Raw genomic sequence first — 15,404 nt, 5'->3', positions numbered from 1 at the left:
ACAAGCAGAGCATAAGAGAAATGTCGACACAGAACATAACAATATAACGTACAGACATCACTTTCTCACATACATTACAGTATTTAATGAGAGTTAAATTTTGATAAGAAATACAACAACAAATCCAGGGGAATTTTTCATGTTAGAATTTGAGAAGAAAAATTAACAAGACACTGTCAGCTGGTACTATTTCTGCTTGTTTGGTGGGATAATTGGTACTTCCTTTTCGGTGACAATATTCTTAAGTGCTTCACTGATTTTTAAGATGTAAGTATATATTATTCATTAGATATTGTTTTTCATTTCTGTTGTGAAATTCAAGAGGTTTACAAAAATCAACAAAACAGGAACATTAAAGACATCATTACTCTGTATTTCTGTTTACTAGGTTATTAAAATTAGTAACAGGAAAACATGGATTTATCAATAAGCACATTAGTGAAAACATAATGAAATAGTACCAAAGAAGGAAATGTGAATTCACTATTTGGTTAGCAGAGACATTTGCTTTGGGTATTTTAGGTATAACAACACTGACTTTCCTTTTTGGTAGAACTTCCTTTGGACCCTGAGCTACTTCAAAGATATTAGTTTGCTTTAAAAATTACCAAAACACAAAACACGGAAGAAAAGCATCAAGTAGAATGAAACTTGTAAAACAATCAAGGTGCTACTGTATGTACAATTAGGTAAGTAATTTTTTGTCAGTGAAATACCTTTAGCTGGTGGCTCTTTTCGAGGAACAACTTTGGTGGGTGGTTTTTTTGGAGGGATGACTTTCTCAGATATCTCAGGCCCTTCAAAGATATTAGTGTTTTGCTTTAGAATGAACTCCAACTATTATGGAATATTACTATTAAAGTTAGTACAAGGAGGGCTGATAAAATACTTTATTTATATTTTTAAAATTCATACCATATCTACTTAAAAATGACTTGGTTTTGCTAATTTCACTTATATTGTATATTTACTATGTATACTAAGCACATACACACATTCCTTCATATCACACACATATTATTAATTTGTGCTAATAATTATTTGTATTATGGTTTATCTTCAGAATATATTAGAATGCAGGTGCTGTTACCAACATTGATTCCTTAATGTTATTTTTCTAATGAAAATTGGTGGAAACTTTTGATAAGGAATTATCAGTTTATGAACAGTTGACTGAAATGTTAACAAAGCAATGGTTGGCCTGAACACAGAAATTCCTCTTTGAACTGAGGAGCTTCTTTTTCACTCAATTCATGACACTGGTCAGTTCTTTTGATATCTGTAACTATCATGTAATATTTTTAGTTGGGTTTAAAAAAGAATCCAGAAATTCATATAATGACCTACTTAGATAAGTAGATATCAAATATGATCTTGTTTGCTAAAATTATACTGTGGGGTTAATCTCTGTATCAATCTTTGTATCAAATAATTTAAATATTTGATTCAAGCATAAAGTATGTAATAATTTTAACTTGGAAAATAAGCGGGTTTCTAGTGTTCCAAACTGAACATGAAATGTACTTAAAACACAAAGTTAGTTAGAACAAGATATGACAATTTGCAATCTCTACAGAATTCCCCTCTACCTTTTGGCGGAGCTTTGGGTTTTTCATATACGTCCACTTCTTCAGCTTCTAAGAATCCTATTACCCTACGGGTTTCTTCAACTTTGTGTACTTCTTCAAATCTATGTTTTTCTACTTTGATAAATTCTTCCACTTCATGGAACTCTTCTTCTTCAAAATATTCTTCCACTTCATGGAACTCTCCTTCATGAGCTTCTTCCACTTGTGCTTCCACTACTTCTAGTTCCATTCTTTCTCTTACTACTTCCTCTTTGTGGAAGGCAACTGATATTTTTTCTTCAAAGACAGTCATCCCTGAAAGAGCATCTTTTTTAAGAGATTTTTTTTAAACACAGAAGAAATAAAGATGCATAGTCAAAATATAAAATAAAAACAACAGAGAAAAAAGGCTTTCATGCAACAATATGTGAAAATCAAAGATTTTTCCCAAGATACCTTTCGCTGGGGGAACAGCTTCTTTTTTAGGCACAGGGACTCTCTTTTCTGGGATTTTCTTTTCTGGAACTTTCTTTTCTGGGACTTTCTTTTGTACTTCGGGCACTTTAAAGATATGGTTTTAACATTTAGGACCGTTAAGAGCAAGCTTTCATAGACAAAGACATCAAAAACAATCAAGACACAGAGACATAAAACATAGAAGTCTTAATGAGAAAAGATGAAAAGTTCAGGTTTAAAAGAGAAGATATACCTTTGGCTGGAGGTGCCTCTTTTTTCTGAACAGGAACAGGTACTTTTTCCTCAGGAACCTTCTTTGGCACTTTAAAGATATTAGGTGTTTCAGTTAGCTGACAATACTCAATAATAAACATGAAATAAAAACATTAGAAATGACACCAACAATAATCAAAGTCTAAGAAGTCACTCTGTACTATTAGACACCACTTTGACAGGAAATAAAGATATTTTCCCAATCACTCATTTGTGCTAACCATACCTTTAGAAGAAGCTATGTCCACAAAGAAACTGCCAGTTCTTTTTTTTTTTTTTTTAAATAGCAAGAACTACCAATATTGGGCTTACTGTTACTATTTTAATTTGATGAAGACTTTTTTTTTTTGCTTTTTAAAGACAGGTGTCATATTCTCTTGGGCTCTATTATATCTGCTGAGAATGTCTACTCTGATCGGGGCAGTATAATCTTATCTATTAAGAGCACTACTGAAACATCAATTTAATGAGGAAGCAATGAAAAATAGACATTTTGTAATAACCTTGAGTGCTTAGGTCAAATATTACTGAAGGGACATAAGGCTTATTGAACTAGTTATTATACAAGCATTAGAACACATTTCCCCTATAAAACAATACAATAGACATACTTATTATAATTACATGAGAAAACTTTTGTTATGTAATGGAATAAAATCTTTGAAAGGAATGTGGGGAAGAGGGATTCATTGCTATGTAAGTATAGAGAGATGTACTATTAACATTAAAATGCTCAGCCATTTAAAATAAGGAACTTCTAGAATAATTCATACACATACACACATAATCATCCATTAACATCCTTAAAAAAGGCTAAAGAAATGGAATGAGTTTATTTTTACTAGTCCTTGCATGATTTCATAAGTTTGCTACTTAAATGGTTCTAAGAAAACAGTGAAAGAAGACACTGTTTTAAAAAGAAAAAGTGGGAATTTAAAGATATTAATTATTGAGATTTGCTATACCTTTAGCTGGTGGTGCCTCCACTTTTTTAGGAACAGGAGTAGGTGCTTCAGGTACTGCTTTCTTAACCACTTTAGGCACTTAAAAGATATTTCATGGATATTTTGAAAAATGACATGCAATGAACAGAAAAACTCCCACATACCAATCCCACCCCTACAAAACATTTATTTATTTAAAAAAAGATATTAGCAACCTAAATGTTAATTTTATATATGAAGTAGTGACTCTAAAGTTGAGAAGGATATTACCTGGAAATCCTATAATCAAACATAACATCAATTATACAAAAGATTGTCATAGTCTTCAATAATTACAGGCTAAGAATTATTTTTAAAAGTGAGCACCACAGAAACACATTTCTCCCCATCTTCATATTGAAGAAAAAAGTAAGGATTGAAAACTAAAAGAAAGTATTACAATAAGAGCTGGCTAGAAAAAAATTAAAGTGCCAATAACATAAAAGTGATCTCTCACTCTAATTGTATGGTAGCTGCAATAGAAAAAGTCGGGGGAGGGGAAGAAGGGACATAAAGCTTCAGGTACCAGTAACAATTAATCTTCAATTTATCATTGATACGATATAAGAAAAGTGTACTGATGAATATTGGATAAAGAAGAATTCTGATAAAGATTTGGAACATGGTGTCTTTTAAATGTCCAACCGGTAAAAGCAGCTGTACCTCTAGGTGGCACCACCTCCTCAACCTCCTCTATGCTAGGTGGTTCTTCTGGGATTTCTTCTTCTGGAATAGGCTCTTCAGGCTCCTCATACACTTTAAAAAGATGATTATTTTGTAAATTATTTTTATAATTCTTTTGAATGTTAGACTAAAATGCTACATCTGAAAACTAAAGATGCCTGAACAGTGTAAGTAATTCATTGCTCAGTCTCCCAAAAGTGTGTGAAAATTCACTAGTCCTTGAAAAAAAAGCTACTGGGTTTTCAAAATACATGAGGCCCTTCCCAGAATTTTAGAATTGGAAAGGTGTCTCAGAGAGAATTTAGTTAAAATTATTATTTATTTATTTTTAATGGGAGTGGATTTATTTGAAGTTAAATATTTACTTTGGGGTAGAAGTTATATTTTTCTGAACCTGTTACTCAGGCTTAACTGGAATATCTCTTAGACAAGTTTATCCCACAATTGCCAACCAAGTAATTTGATGAAAAATGTACCACGGCAAATATAGTTTCCCTTCAAAGATTCTTATTAAAATAAAACAAACAACAGATAAACAAAGACTAAGCATGTAAGAAAGTAGATTCAATTGGTTTTAGTTTTCCTGAGTAGTTTCTATTAAGTAAGATGTAGTTACTTTTAGAGTCTGCATATGTTTATTTTCTGGAGTGAAGTGTGCATTTATCTCCTTCAAATATTAGACAAGACAATGATGACTTTGAAAATGCTATTTTCTCAGAAAGTCATCTACCTTCAACTGGTGGAACTTCCTCTTCTGGAGGGGGAATGATTTCTTCCACTTTCTTAGGTACCTCAGGAACTTAAAAGATATTGATTGTTTTAGGCATTTAAAATGCAAGAACCAAAGAAGAGTACATAGAAACCAAGTTTTCTGTCTTTCAACACAAGAGAACAAATATCAGGACATGCACAAGATGAAACATTGACATATCACGGAATCAGTTAAAGAGACAAAAACAAAGAGGTTATTGTTTAAGATTAAGAGTCCATTTTAGAGATATTCTACCTTTTACTCCTGGAGCCTCTACTTTTTTAGGGAGGACAATGGTACTTTAGGGACTTCTGGCTTTTTAAAGATATATGAATTTAGTAATTTTTAGAAACAACATACATAGAGAATCAAGATAAAATATATTAAGTACAAAGTGGAATAATTGACATAGTACAAACATGGGTACAACTGAGTCACAAATGATGAATGCAAAGGACAGACCATACAACACAAACATTTATGTTGAACATCCTATGCAGATAGCATCCCAGTTCAACATCGGCGCAGCAAGCACATCCCTGTTCTGAGTGATGTACCTTTGGCAGGAGGAGCCGCTGCTTTCTTAAGACCAGGAGGAGGCACCTTCTTCTCTGGTTCAGGTTTCTTAGGCACCACAGGCACTTTAAAGATATTATTTTATTTTACAATTTTAGTTTCACAAACACCGAGACAATGGACACAGTGAAGTACTAGTTATGTTAACACACACTGAAACAGGACGTTTTGACATTTACAGGTGATGGAAAGAAATGGAAGAGTCTAATTCGCTTGGGAACAGAAGTACCTGTGGCAGGGGGAGCCTCCTCTTTCTTAGGAACGATCACTTTCTTCTCTGGCACTTTCTTCTTAACCTCAGGCACTTTAAAGACATCATTTCATGATAAGAATATTGTGAGGGACAAAAAAGAGAGAACACGCGAAGTCCACACACAGAAAGACCAACGTGCAACGCTCGCTCAGGAGAGGGGTGTAATGCAAGTCGGGAGCCCACATGTTATGATATAATTAGGTTTGTAGAGCAAGGGACCAGCACCCTATTTGAATATCAGACAACATATGTGGTGATTTCATCCATTTAAGTTTCACTAGTAACTAATTAAATCATCATCTATAAAGTATTTCTGAATCCTTGAAATTCAATAAAGGATCAGGTTGACCATTTCACTGATTATATAACTATTTAGCCTGACGGAGGAGTTATGCTTATTTCAAATAGTGGTACCATGATCTTTTGCAAAAAAAATGTAATTAAACTTGAAGGCATAAATACAGGCATTTTGACCCGTACTATGAGCTTACTGAATCTGTTAAATCTGGATACCATGCATTCAGTGACAGAGGACCCCTATATACCTTACTTTATTTTATCTGCGCCCACTAGGGCTGGCATTAGTATCCTCATTTCATAAGAATGGAACTTGAGGATCAGGTTAAAGAGTTTTCTCAGGGTAACATAGCGGGGAACAAAGCCAAAACACAGGGCCAAAATAAAAACCTAATGGTCTACCATTTATACGTGTATATCAGAAGATATAAGTTATCATTCAATATTTTGATAAATACGTAATCTTTTTTTTCTTTTCATCCTAATGTTAAAATGCACTTAATAGAAATGGTTGAAGGGTGACATTTAGGAAGATTTATTTACCATATTTTTCAGGTACCTTTTTTGTATTATGATGTTTAATAAAATTATAGGGTATTGGGGTCAAACTTTTGTGGCAGTTTTGGGATATTTCCTTTCATCTTTGCTCTTAATACTGCTTTGCATCCATTGAAAAGTGGATAGCAGTGTTCCTGAACCTTTTTAGAAGTAAAAATGTGACTGTCTACTTTATAAATGTAATTTTTCCCTAAAACCCAGCTCCACCAGGATTTTCCTGATGAAGGTATGACTGAAGACCGTGTCTCCACTTTGGGGAGGTGTACCTTTGGGCGCTGGAGGTTCCACACGTTTAGGAGCGGGAACTTTCTTCTCTGGTACAGGTTTCTTTGGCACTTCGGGCACTTAAAAACATTCATTTTAAGACATTAAAAATCACATGCACAGTACTGTCCATATAACAAAAAAACAAATGAGAATAAGACCACAAACAGCTAAATGACATTTCATATTACGAAATTTGAAAAGACATTCAGATAATTTACAATAGACACACACAAGACAGACACCCATTAATAAGAGCACACATGAACGGAATGTTTTCTAAGATTTAGATGGTAGACAACATAGAGAGGGAGCACTATAGATAAGACTGGAGATGAAGGAAAAGATGGAAAGGCAGAAGTCAACACAAAAGAGGCCTTGATGACTCCAAGAAGAGCTGCTATACCTCGTGCAGGTACTGGCACCGTGGGTTTAATTTCTGGAAGAACTTCTTCAGGTACAAATTCTTCCTCCTCAGGAGGCACTTCCTCTTCTTCTTCCTCAGGAGGAACTTCCTCCTCTTCTGGAAGAATTTCCTCTTCCTCAGGTAAAACTTCCTCTTCAGGAGAAATTTCTTCTTCAAATGGAACTTCCTCTTCCCGAGGTAAAGCTACAGGAACTGGCACTGGCTCCCGTGTCTTTGGCACTTTAAAGATATTTATTCAACCACACGAGCGTCACTTTTATGTACAACATTCATAACAATGGGACAACAGGAGAAGCAAATATTCTGTGATCATAGAGCACCAAGCACTCATCATAATTAGTGAGCCTGTGCAACACCAGCTAGCTTTCCTTTTGGCCCTGGTTCTATTAGACATTAATGTACCTTTGGGTGGTGGAGCTTCCATTTTTTTCTGAATGGGTGTTGGTTTCTTTTCCTCTGGAATGAGCTTCTTGGGCACCTCTGGCACTTTAAAGATATTATTTGTCTTTAATAATGTGTTCTTCTACATGTTTTAGTGCAACAGATATGAAAAAGAATCACAGAACACCTGATTTTTATATTTCTAATAAGATGATTTTTTAAAACATGGAATATTGTGGGGGAATTTATATGTGAATATACATTAAACATATTAAAGAAAAAAGGTGTTTTTCCCCCCCACCCAGATATTCTAAATGATGAAGTGATATACCTTTTACAGGTGGAGCCTCTACTTTCTTAGGAACAGGAACTGGCACCTTCTTCTCAGGCACGGGCTTCTTGGGCACTTCTGGCACTTTAAAGAAATGATTTAGAAAAAAAATTTATACAACATAAAATTTTGCATAGAAGCATAGCCTCAAAAAGATCAAGATAAGGTAGTAATAATATAGCCAAGGTATCTCAAGAAGGATTGTATCCTTAAAATATATCGTTTCTTTCCCATAAAGAAATATTAAAGAAATATTAATCCCCAAAGATTAATTTTTACTCACATGCAAATGTGGAATAAGAAAGTGTTGTGACAGTGCAAGTTTATGTACCTTCAGCAGGTGGAGCTTCCACCTTTTTAGGGACCGGTGCAGGTACTTTCTCCTCTGGCACAGGTTTCTTGGGTACTTCAGGAACTTTAAAGATATCAAATAGGGTTAGTGTCACATTTTTCACTTTCTGACAAGAATCCAGCAATTTCAGGACTTAATTGAAGCATCATAGATATTCTAATAATTTCACTTTAAGATGAAAATAACAGCCATAAACAAAGGGATTCACAAAAATAAAAATTAAAAAACACTGAAAAAACATAGATTGGTGACAAAGACAACACACAATGCCTGGTAAATGGTGATTTTTGCCTATTTTGGTGTTATAATAAGAATCTATTTTACACTAGGAACTTTCCACTAAAGAGGAGGAACCAAGCATTAAGCATCAACATGCTTCGATGGCAAAATTCAGAGATGGATACACAGTAAACCGCTCCTATAACCAGTTGGTTGGTCCTTGCCTTGCCATTAATATTGTTAATGTAGTCATGGGGAAAGAACTGATATGGGCCATCAAGTTACACTACATGAGTAAATTATTACGTTATCCCCCTGATGGACTGCAAAGAGATGTACCTTTAGCTGGTGGAGCCTTCTCTTTTTTAGGAATGGGCACAGGAACTTTCTCCTCTGGCTTCTTAGGAATCTCAGGCACTTTAAAGATATTATTTATTGGTAAGTTCTAAGTACTAGTAACAACACATCCGTACAAAGCACAATTCACATTTCTAACAACAGACAGCAACACACACAAGGTTTTGAACTCAGAAGATAGTTCACTATTTCTATGCAGATAAAGGCTTTCATATGCCCATGATATGAATGACGATGTACCTTTTGCTGGTGGGGCTTCCTTCTTTTTGGGAACAGGAATAGGTTTCTTCTCTTCTGGAACAGGTTTCTTGGGTATCTCAGGCACTTTAAAGATATTATTAAGAATTTTGGGAATGTTGCAAAAAGATATGTAAAGTAAAAAACAACTGCAGAAATCATACTTCAGCATCTAAAAGTGTCTGTTTCTAAATAAGCAAAATTGGTCATCTGTGCTAATAAACCCCAGAATCTGGTCAAATTGGACACTCAGATGCCAAAGATGCTGCTGTGTATCCCTTGGTGGGAGATGTAATCTACCTTTGACTGGAATTACTGGTACCACTTCTTCAGCTATGACTTCCTCCTCTTCATGAAGGTACTCCTCTTCATGAAGGTACTCCTCTTCATGAAGGTACTCCTCTTCTTCATGGACATATTCTTCTTCTTCAAGGTATTCCTCTACTTGGGTTACAACTTCCTCTTCAAAGGCAATCTCTTCTGGTTCTCGTCTTTTAGGTACTTCTGGCACTTTAAAGATATTATCTTTAGGTTGGACATTTTCCAGTTTCTCAACAAAATTAAGTAATGTTAAGAACACAGCCATTTGTAACAGAAGAAAGAACAGGCTTTACCTTTCACACAAAAGACCTTCAGACATAGAACTGAACATGAATTTCATACCAAAGAAGACAAACAACACGTAAAAAGAGTGGTATTAAGTACCTTTAACAGGTGCTGCTACTTCTTTTTTAGCAATGAGCACTTTTTCTTCTGTGATAACCCTCTTGGGCTTCATGGGCACTTGAAATATTAAGTATAAGGACATTTTAATGTAAGAAACAGGCCACCCAGCCAATTCTTGCTTTGTTGTTCTTTAAGCAGATAGAATAATTTTGCAAGTGCTTCTTATGTGATGGATGTGCAATAGTTCATCTCTAAGACTATATGTTACATGGAAACAATTCTGAACCTCACTGAGATAAGAACATACCAAAGTGCCCAAGTAAGTCTGAGGTAGCAGAGCCCAAACGCAAAATCATGTTTAGTGTTTAGGTATCTCTGCCTGTAGGAAATATCCTTTACTAAAAATGAAAACCTAAATTCTAGGTAAGTACACTTTCTGAAACTGTAGAGAAGTTACTTCACACTTAGTAAAAAGCAGGAGAAAAATTATTGGACACTGAGTTAGCTTTTTCTTAATCTTCAAAATGATTTTAGAATGAATATTGTTATATCATTACATCAATTTAGATAAACCAGGAAGGTGCCAAATGATCAGTGACTTGAAATTCAAACATTCTATTTTCTGTATATTGTAGCCATGTGGCAGTATGCAGCCAATGTATAAAAGACTATGGACATATTTTAAAATAACTTTTCCTTTTAAAGGTTAAATTACCTTCTTATCCTGTATATACAGATTTTTACATCCAATATTTCCCAAACGATTAATTTAAAAGACACACAACAATGAAATAAAGTGAAACATAGCTGCCTTAATTGTACAAGAGACATTATAAAAGCCCCAATCTGAGAAGGAAATTATACCTTTAGCAGCTGGTTCAGTCACCTGCTCTTTTTCACGTTTGGTAATTGAAATGCGTACTTTTTCCTCAACAACTTTCTTTGATTCTTCAGGTACTTTAAAGATATTAATAATTGAAGAGCATTAAAACCAACCACATGAATACAGTGTAAATAAAAACACACAAAAAACTGAAATGTAAGCATTGGGACTAGAACAACACATTTAGTAAAAGCAAAGACCAGCAGACAAGGTGGTAAGACACGTTTATAGAACACAAGGGACAAAGATATTTTTGGGTCATTATTACTCGGCCAAGTACCTTTGGGTGGTAGAGGTTTGAGTTTCTTAGGAATGGGCACTGCTACTTTTTCTTCAGGGACAGCTTTCTTCAGAACTTTAAAATATCAATATTAACAGATTTACAAAACTGAACCAGATTTCTCAAGAGTAGTAAGAATAAAAAATTAAGAAATATGACGTACAACATGACATCCCCAAACACACACACGATTAGCATACTGCCACTTAAACAGGTATTTGCAGTACGACTGACATGTAAGAAACACAGGTCTCTGAGTACTGATGACGTCTTTCTCACTCTACCTTTAGTGGGTGGGGCCTTTGGTTTTGTGGGCACCGGTTCTTCTTGGACTGGCTTTACTGGGATAGGCTTCTCAGGTTCTTTAAAAGTACATACAGGGTATTTAGGGTTAGAGTTGAGAACATAAATACAAAATATTATTTCTTAAATAGACTCAAAGAATTAAAATAATTTTATCTTTCATCTACAGTGTAGCCAGAGCCTCTAGAGGTAAGTAAGAATCAGAGGTCCCAGAAGAATAAAGTCTAAAAGACCTAAACAAGCTTATAGTGTCCTTTCCTCCTTGCTGCTTATTTCTATTAGGCAAGTATTACTCTTTCTTACATATTCAAACTCTCACTTCACTTCAGGTAGACAATATGGTGGTTAAAACATCTGTCTATATAATAATGGCTTTTAATGTTATCTTCAAAACTACACAGGATGGCCTCAAAGTTAGACTTAGAAACATCAGAAATTGACATAATACTGACTCATTTCAAAGTTCCAATAGGAACTTATTTTTTGAGTAAATTCTTTGGAACCAAAATGATATGCCTAAAAATAGGATCTTCATGAGATAAAACACAGCTGCTTGTTAGCCTTCTTCTCTTTCTTTCCCTTTGAAAGAGTCTTTGTCAAGTATGATGATGGGAACCCTGAGGCTAGCACATTTTCTCAACAGCCTATCATGATTGATCAAAACAAGCTTCAGAATGGGAGATGTTCAGAAGTTTTTGATCATATATTAGAATGATCATAGGCACATGAAGATAAATTCCTAACTTTTTTTGAGAAAGAAATGTAGCAACATTTACTATTTTGTGTACAAGGAAAAATGAGGGGGAAATACGTTATTCCATAAACCCAATCTAAACAGTAACCATAAGATTAGCACAGAGATTTTTCCCCCCTAAAAGTTACTGAAGAAAACAAAAATTTTGAAATTGCCAAAGGAAACAAAGTTCTTTCCAAATTTCTTTGGGCACCCAAAACTGTATCCTGTTCTAATGGAATTTGCATATATTCAATATGGTTTCAAGATTGCAGTTCTGTCCATACCTGTGATATATTCTTCCTGTTCTTTAGTCTCTTCGTAAAGCTCACGTTCCGCATAATCTTCATACTGCTCATATTCCTCTGTGGGCTCATACTCCACAAATTCTTCACGATCATATTCTTCATATTCTTCATACTCCTCCCGCTGTACTGAAACACTTTCTTCTTCCCGGGTGTAAGACCATTCTTTCTCTTCTGTTACAGTTACTTCTAGAATAATATTGACAACAAGCAGCAGTTTACTTGAAGCCCATTTAGGGATAAGAGTAACAATGTGCTTTGATTTCATTTCTTTGTGATGGTCTCATGCACTGGTTATGGGAGAACCTGGTTGTCCTTTGCTGGTCAAGGTATTACAAGGTGTACATTTGCTGTTTATGACTTCAAATGTTGGATTCCCCACCTTTAGTCAACACTAAGCCCATAAAGGATGGGAGTCAAATCAGGAACTAGGAGGCAAAGAGCTGTGTAGTTTCATGCAGCATTTTATTATTTAGTCAAAACACAATATACCTTTAGTGGGACGAGGTTCTCTTTTTGGAACTTCAATGGATATCGTTTCTTCTTTAACGGCTCTTTTCCTGAATTCAGTCACTTTAAAAAGAGTAATTATTAAAAATGAATTGCAAGATTTTGAATATATATGAGTTCAGAGAAACTGTGTATGAACAATCCAAGGACAAAGATGACCATAACCGTGCTTGTTGTCAAATTTTTAATTTAAATGGCAAGAAAAATCAATAGAATTGGAAATAAACATGATCTAATATACATATGAATGCTGTTTTCTAAGTTACTTAATGCTTTAAAGAAACTGAGTAACTTCAGAAGATCAAGTAGTATTTATAAGAGTTAAAAAAGGCCACTAGACAACATAAACAATGACTATGAAACAAGCATGAGACAGAAACTTGTGTTACATAAACAGTTTCTGTACCTTAATTCTAAGGTATTTTTATAAGTTTTACTGGTACAACATAGAAAATTCAGGATTTGAAAAGTTTTAAATTTTTGTCAAAGATTGCCACACAAAACAAGCATTTTGGCAGATGAGTTTAGTACATAGACAAATAAAGACATAATAGAAGACAAGTACACTTTAAGGGAAAGTATCTACACATGTTTGGAGAGAGCTTCACATTTTTTTAGGAAAACAAAAGAAGAGAGATACCTTCTGGTATAAGAAATATTTAGTTTTGAAGTGATATGAAATAGCATATGCATACCACTTTAAAATATGTATTTAAATTAATTTCCCTAAGAACCTAAATTCTGCTAGATTTGTTTCAATACCTATATGCTTATTTTGATTTTTGAAAAAGTTGGCGTACCTTTTGCCGGTGGTGCCTCCTCTTTTTTAGGTTTGAGTTTGAGAACTTTTTCCTCTGGAACAGCTCTCTTGGGTTCCTCGGGCACTTTAAAGACAGATTTCACTTTAAAGAATTGTTTCCCTCATTCAGACCACCAAAAGGCAGTTGTATAACAGCAACTCAAACATAAAAGACCTGACATTTCCCTTATTTCAAACGACAAACACCCGTAACCAGTGTGTCTGGTAAAGAGAAGGGGCAAGTACAACATTCTGTGTATGAAAAGGCTCCATGTACCTCTGGCTCTTGGAGGCTCCTCTTTTTTAGTTACAGCAACAAGAACTTTTTCTTCCTGAGTAATTTGCATGTGCCTCTGAGTCACTTAAAAGATAATTTTAGGATTAGGGAATTATATTACTTCAAGTGGAATTAAAAAAAAAAAAAAATTAGCCAGAAAGGACTGTGATTTTAGAATATAACAATTTACAAGGTACACACAAATAAACTTCACATCAAGTAAGTGAAACTCCACCCATAGACAAGGCGATAATACACCACTGCCACCAACACACACCAATAACCTCCACGTAAAAGGTGGGACCCAAAGACAGCAGCAAGAGGACACGAGACAGGACAGGTTTCTAGCTTTCCTGCTGGGGGATCTCATTTACCTTTGGTGGGGGGAGGCTCTTCTATCTTAGCCACTTTTGGAGGAGCCATTTTTTCAGGAATTGGTTTCTTTGGCTCTTCTGGCACTTAAAAAACATCAGACAACATAGTCAAACATACAATAGGCACACTTATTTGCTTGTTAATGTTATACAAATTTGAAGAATGGATTGATTTAAGGTTAAAAAAGACAGGCATTGTAGGAGAATTAAGTAAATCCCAATATACCTTTAGCTGGTGGCACCTTTTCCTTTCTAGGAACTGCTGCGGGAATTTTCTTTTCTAGCTCAGTTTTCTTAGGTGCTTCCGGAACTTCAGAAAGATTACGTTTAAGAATATTAGTTTGAATTACAGAAGAAGTGACATCGTTTGGGGGCAAAGAACTCACTTTTTGAAAAGATCACATATTTACAAGAACATTAATGACTATATTCAGCACAAATGTTTATACACACATGCTGACAAAACTGTAGGCAGTTAAATTAAAGATATGATTATAGCTATTAAGACAAGTGGTACCATTTCTTTGTGAGAACTGTACCTTTAGCTGGTGGAGGTTCCTCTATTTTAGCAGGAATTTTTGGTTTGGGTACAATTTTCTTCTCACGCTTTTCAGGCACTTGAAAAGATTATAAAATACATTTGTAGAAATGTCCATATTTCTTTTTAATAAAAATGTAAGGAATCTTTTTGTTTAGACATGATACGTATCAACATTTACAATATAGACAATACATTAACTACAAGAGAGCATTAAGAATGGGATGTATAGGGATGGAACTAATTCAAGAGTCGGTGTACCTTCGGCCGGTTCAGCTTCCACCCTCTTGGAAATAAAGTGCAGCTTTTCTTCTACAACATATTCCTCAGGCTCTTCCAGCACTTTAAAGACATCAATTTTAAAGAAGGTAAGTTGTAGTGTTTCTCATGTTCATTAGCTGTAATTTATTGCTCCAAGAGTAATCACAATAGCAAAAGTTTAACACTTGCCAAATCCCTGATTGTTTCCACTTAAAATACTAAGGAAGAAGATTTTAATCAAAGCATGTGTCTTAATAAAGAATATGGGAAGTAAGTTTCATTAATTTAATTTTCAGGTGTATCATAAAGATAATAATGCTTGTATTTATAGGAAGAACCGGACAAGTACAAGACATAAGAACAATTCTAATGGCTTTTAAGTATTTGAAGATAAGTTTCAAAAAATTAAAAGAACACTCTAGATTCAAAGGCTACAAGGCAGAAACATATACTTGAAGAAGCATAGACAAGTTTATAAGAAAGAAAAGACTTGTATCACGTAAGAAAA

At 34.6% G+C, this 15,404-nt stretch overlaps 1 protein-coding gene across 1 annotated transcript in view; it reads right to left on the bottom strand.

The window, feature by feature from the left end:
* The window catches only part of TTN (titin), a 269,865-nt gene that overhangs the window by 134,005 nt on the left and 120,456 nt on the right, over positions 1-15,404 (bottom strand). Inside the window, exons 126-153 of the mRNA XM_087819741.1 lie at positions 14,897-14,977; positions 14,637-14,714; positions 14,324-14,407; positions 14,098-14,181; positions 13,724-13,807; positions 13,448-13,531; positions 12,630-12,710; positions 12,120-12,326; positions 11,081-11,158; positions 10,797-10,871; positions 10,498-10,590; positions 9,673-9,750; positions 9,383-9,477; positions 9,268-9,331; positions 8,971-9,054; positions 8,713-8,790; positions 8,134-8,217; positions 7,803-7,886; positions 7,493-7,576; positions 7,070-7,309; positions 5,521-5,595; positions 4,695-4,763; positions 3,944-4,036; positions 3,263-3,340; positions 2,278-2,346; positions 2,025-2,108; positions 1,590-1,883; positions 717-797 (exon numbers count right to left, since the gene is read on the bottom strand). Coding sequence (XP_087675867.1) covers positions 717-797; positions 1,590-1,883; positions 2,025-2,108; positions 2,278-2,346; positions 3,263-3,340; positions 3,944-4,036; positions 4,695-4,763; positions 5,521-5,595; positions 7,070-7,309; positions 7,493-7,576; positions 7,803-7,886; positions 8,134-8,217; positions 8,713-8,790; positions 8,971-9,054; positions 9,268-9,331; positions 9,383-9,477; positions 9,673-9,750; positions 10,498-10,590; positions 10,797-10,871; positions 11,081-11,158; positions 12,120-12,326; positions 12,630-12,710; positions 13,448-13,531; positions 13,724-13,807; positions 14,098-14,181; positions 14,324-14,407; positions 14,637-14,714; positions 14,897-14,977 — 2,763 coding nt within the window. The remainder of the gene's footprint in view (positions 1-716; positions 798-1,589; positions 1,884-2,024; positions 2,109-2,277; positions 2,347-3,262; positions 3,341-3,943; positions 4,037-4,694; positions 4,764-5,520; positions 5,596-7,069; positions 7,310-7,492; positions 7,577-7,802; positions 7,887-8,133; positions 8,218-8,712; positions 8,791-8,970; positions 9,055-9,267; positions 9,332-9,382; positions 9,478-9,672; positions 9,751-10,497; positions 10,591-10,796; positions 10,872-11,080; positions 11,159-12,119; positions 12,327-12,629; positions 12,711-13,447; positions 13,532-13,723; positions 13,808-14,097; positions 14,182-14,323; positions 14,408-14,636; positions 14,715-14,896; positions 14,978-15,404) is intronic.

This window comes from Miniopterus natalensis, chromosome 8, assembly GCF_054644295.1.
Source record: "Miniopterus natalensis isolate mMinNat1 chromosome 8, mMinNat1.hap1, whole genome shotgun sequence".
NCBI classification, from domain to species: domain Eukaryota; kingdom Metazoa; phylum Chordata; class Mammalia; order Chiroptera; family Miniopteridae; genus Miniopterus; species Miniopterus natalensis.
The sequence above is the reverse complement of the archived record's forward strand: the minus strand, read 5'-3'. Positions and strand labels throughout refer to the sequence as shown.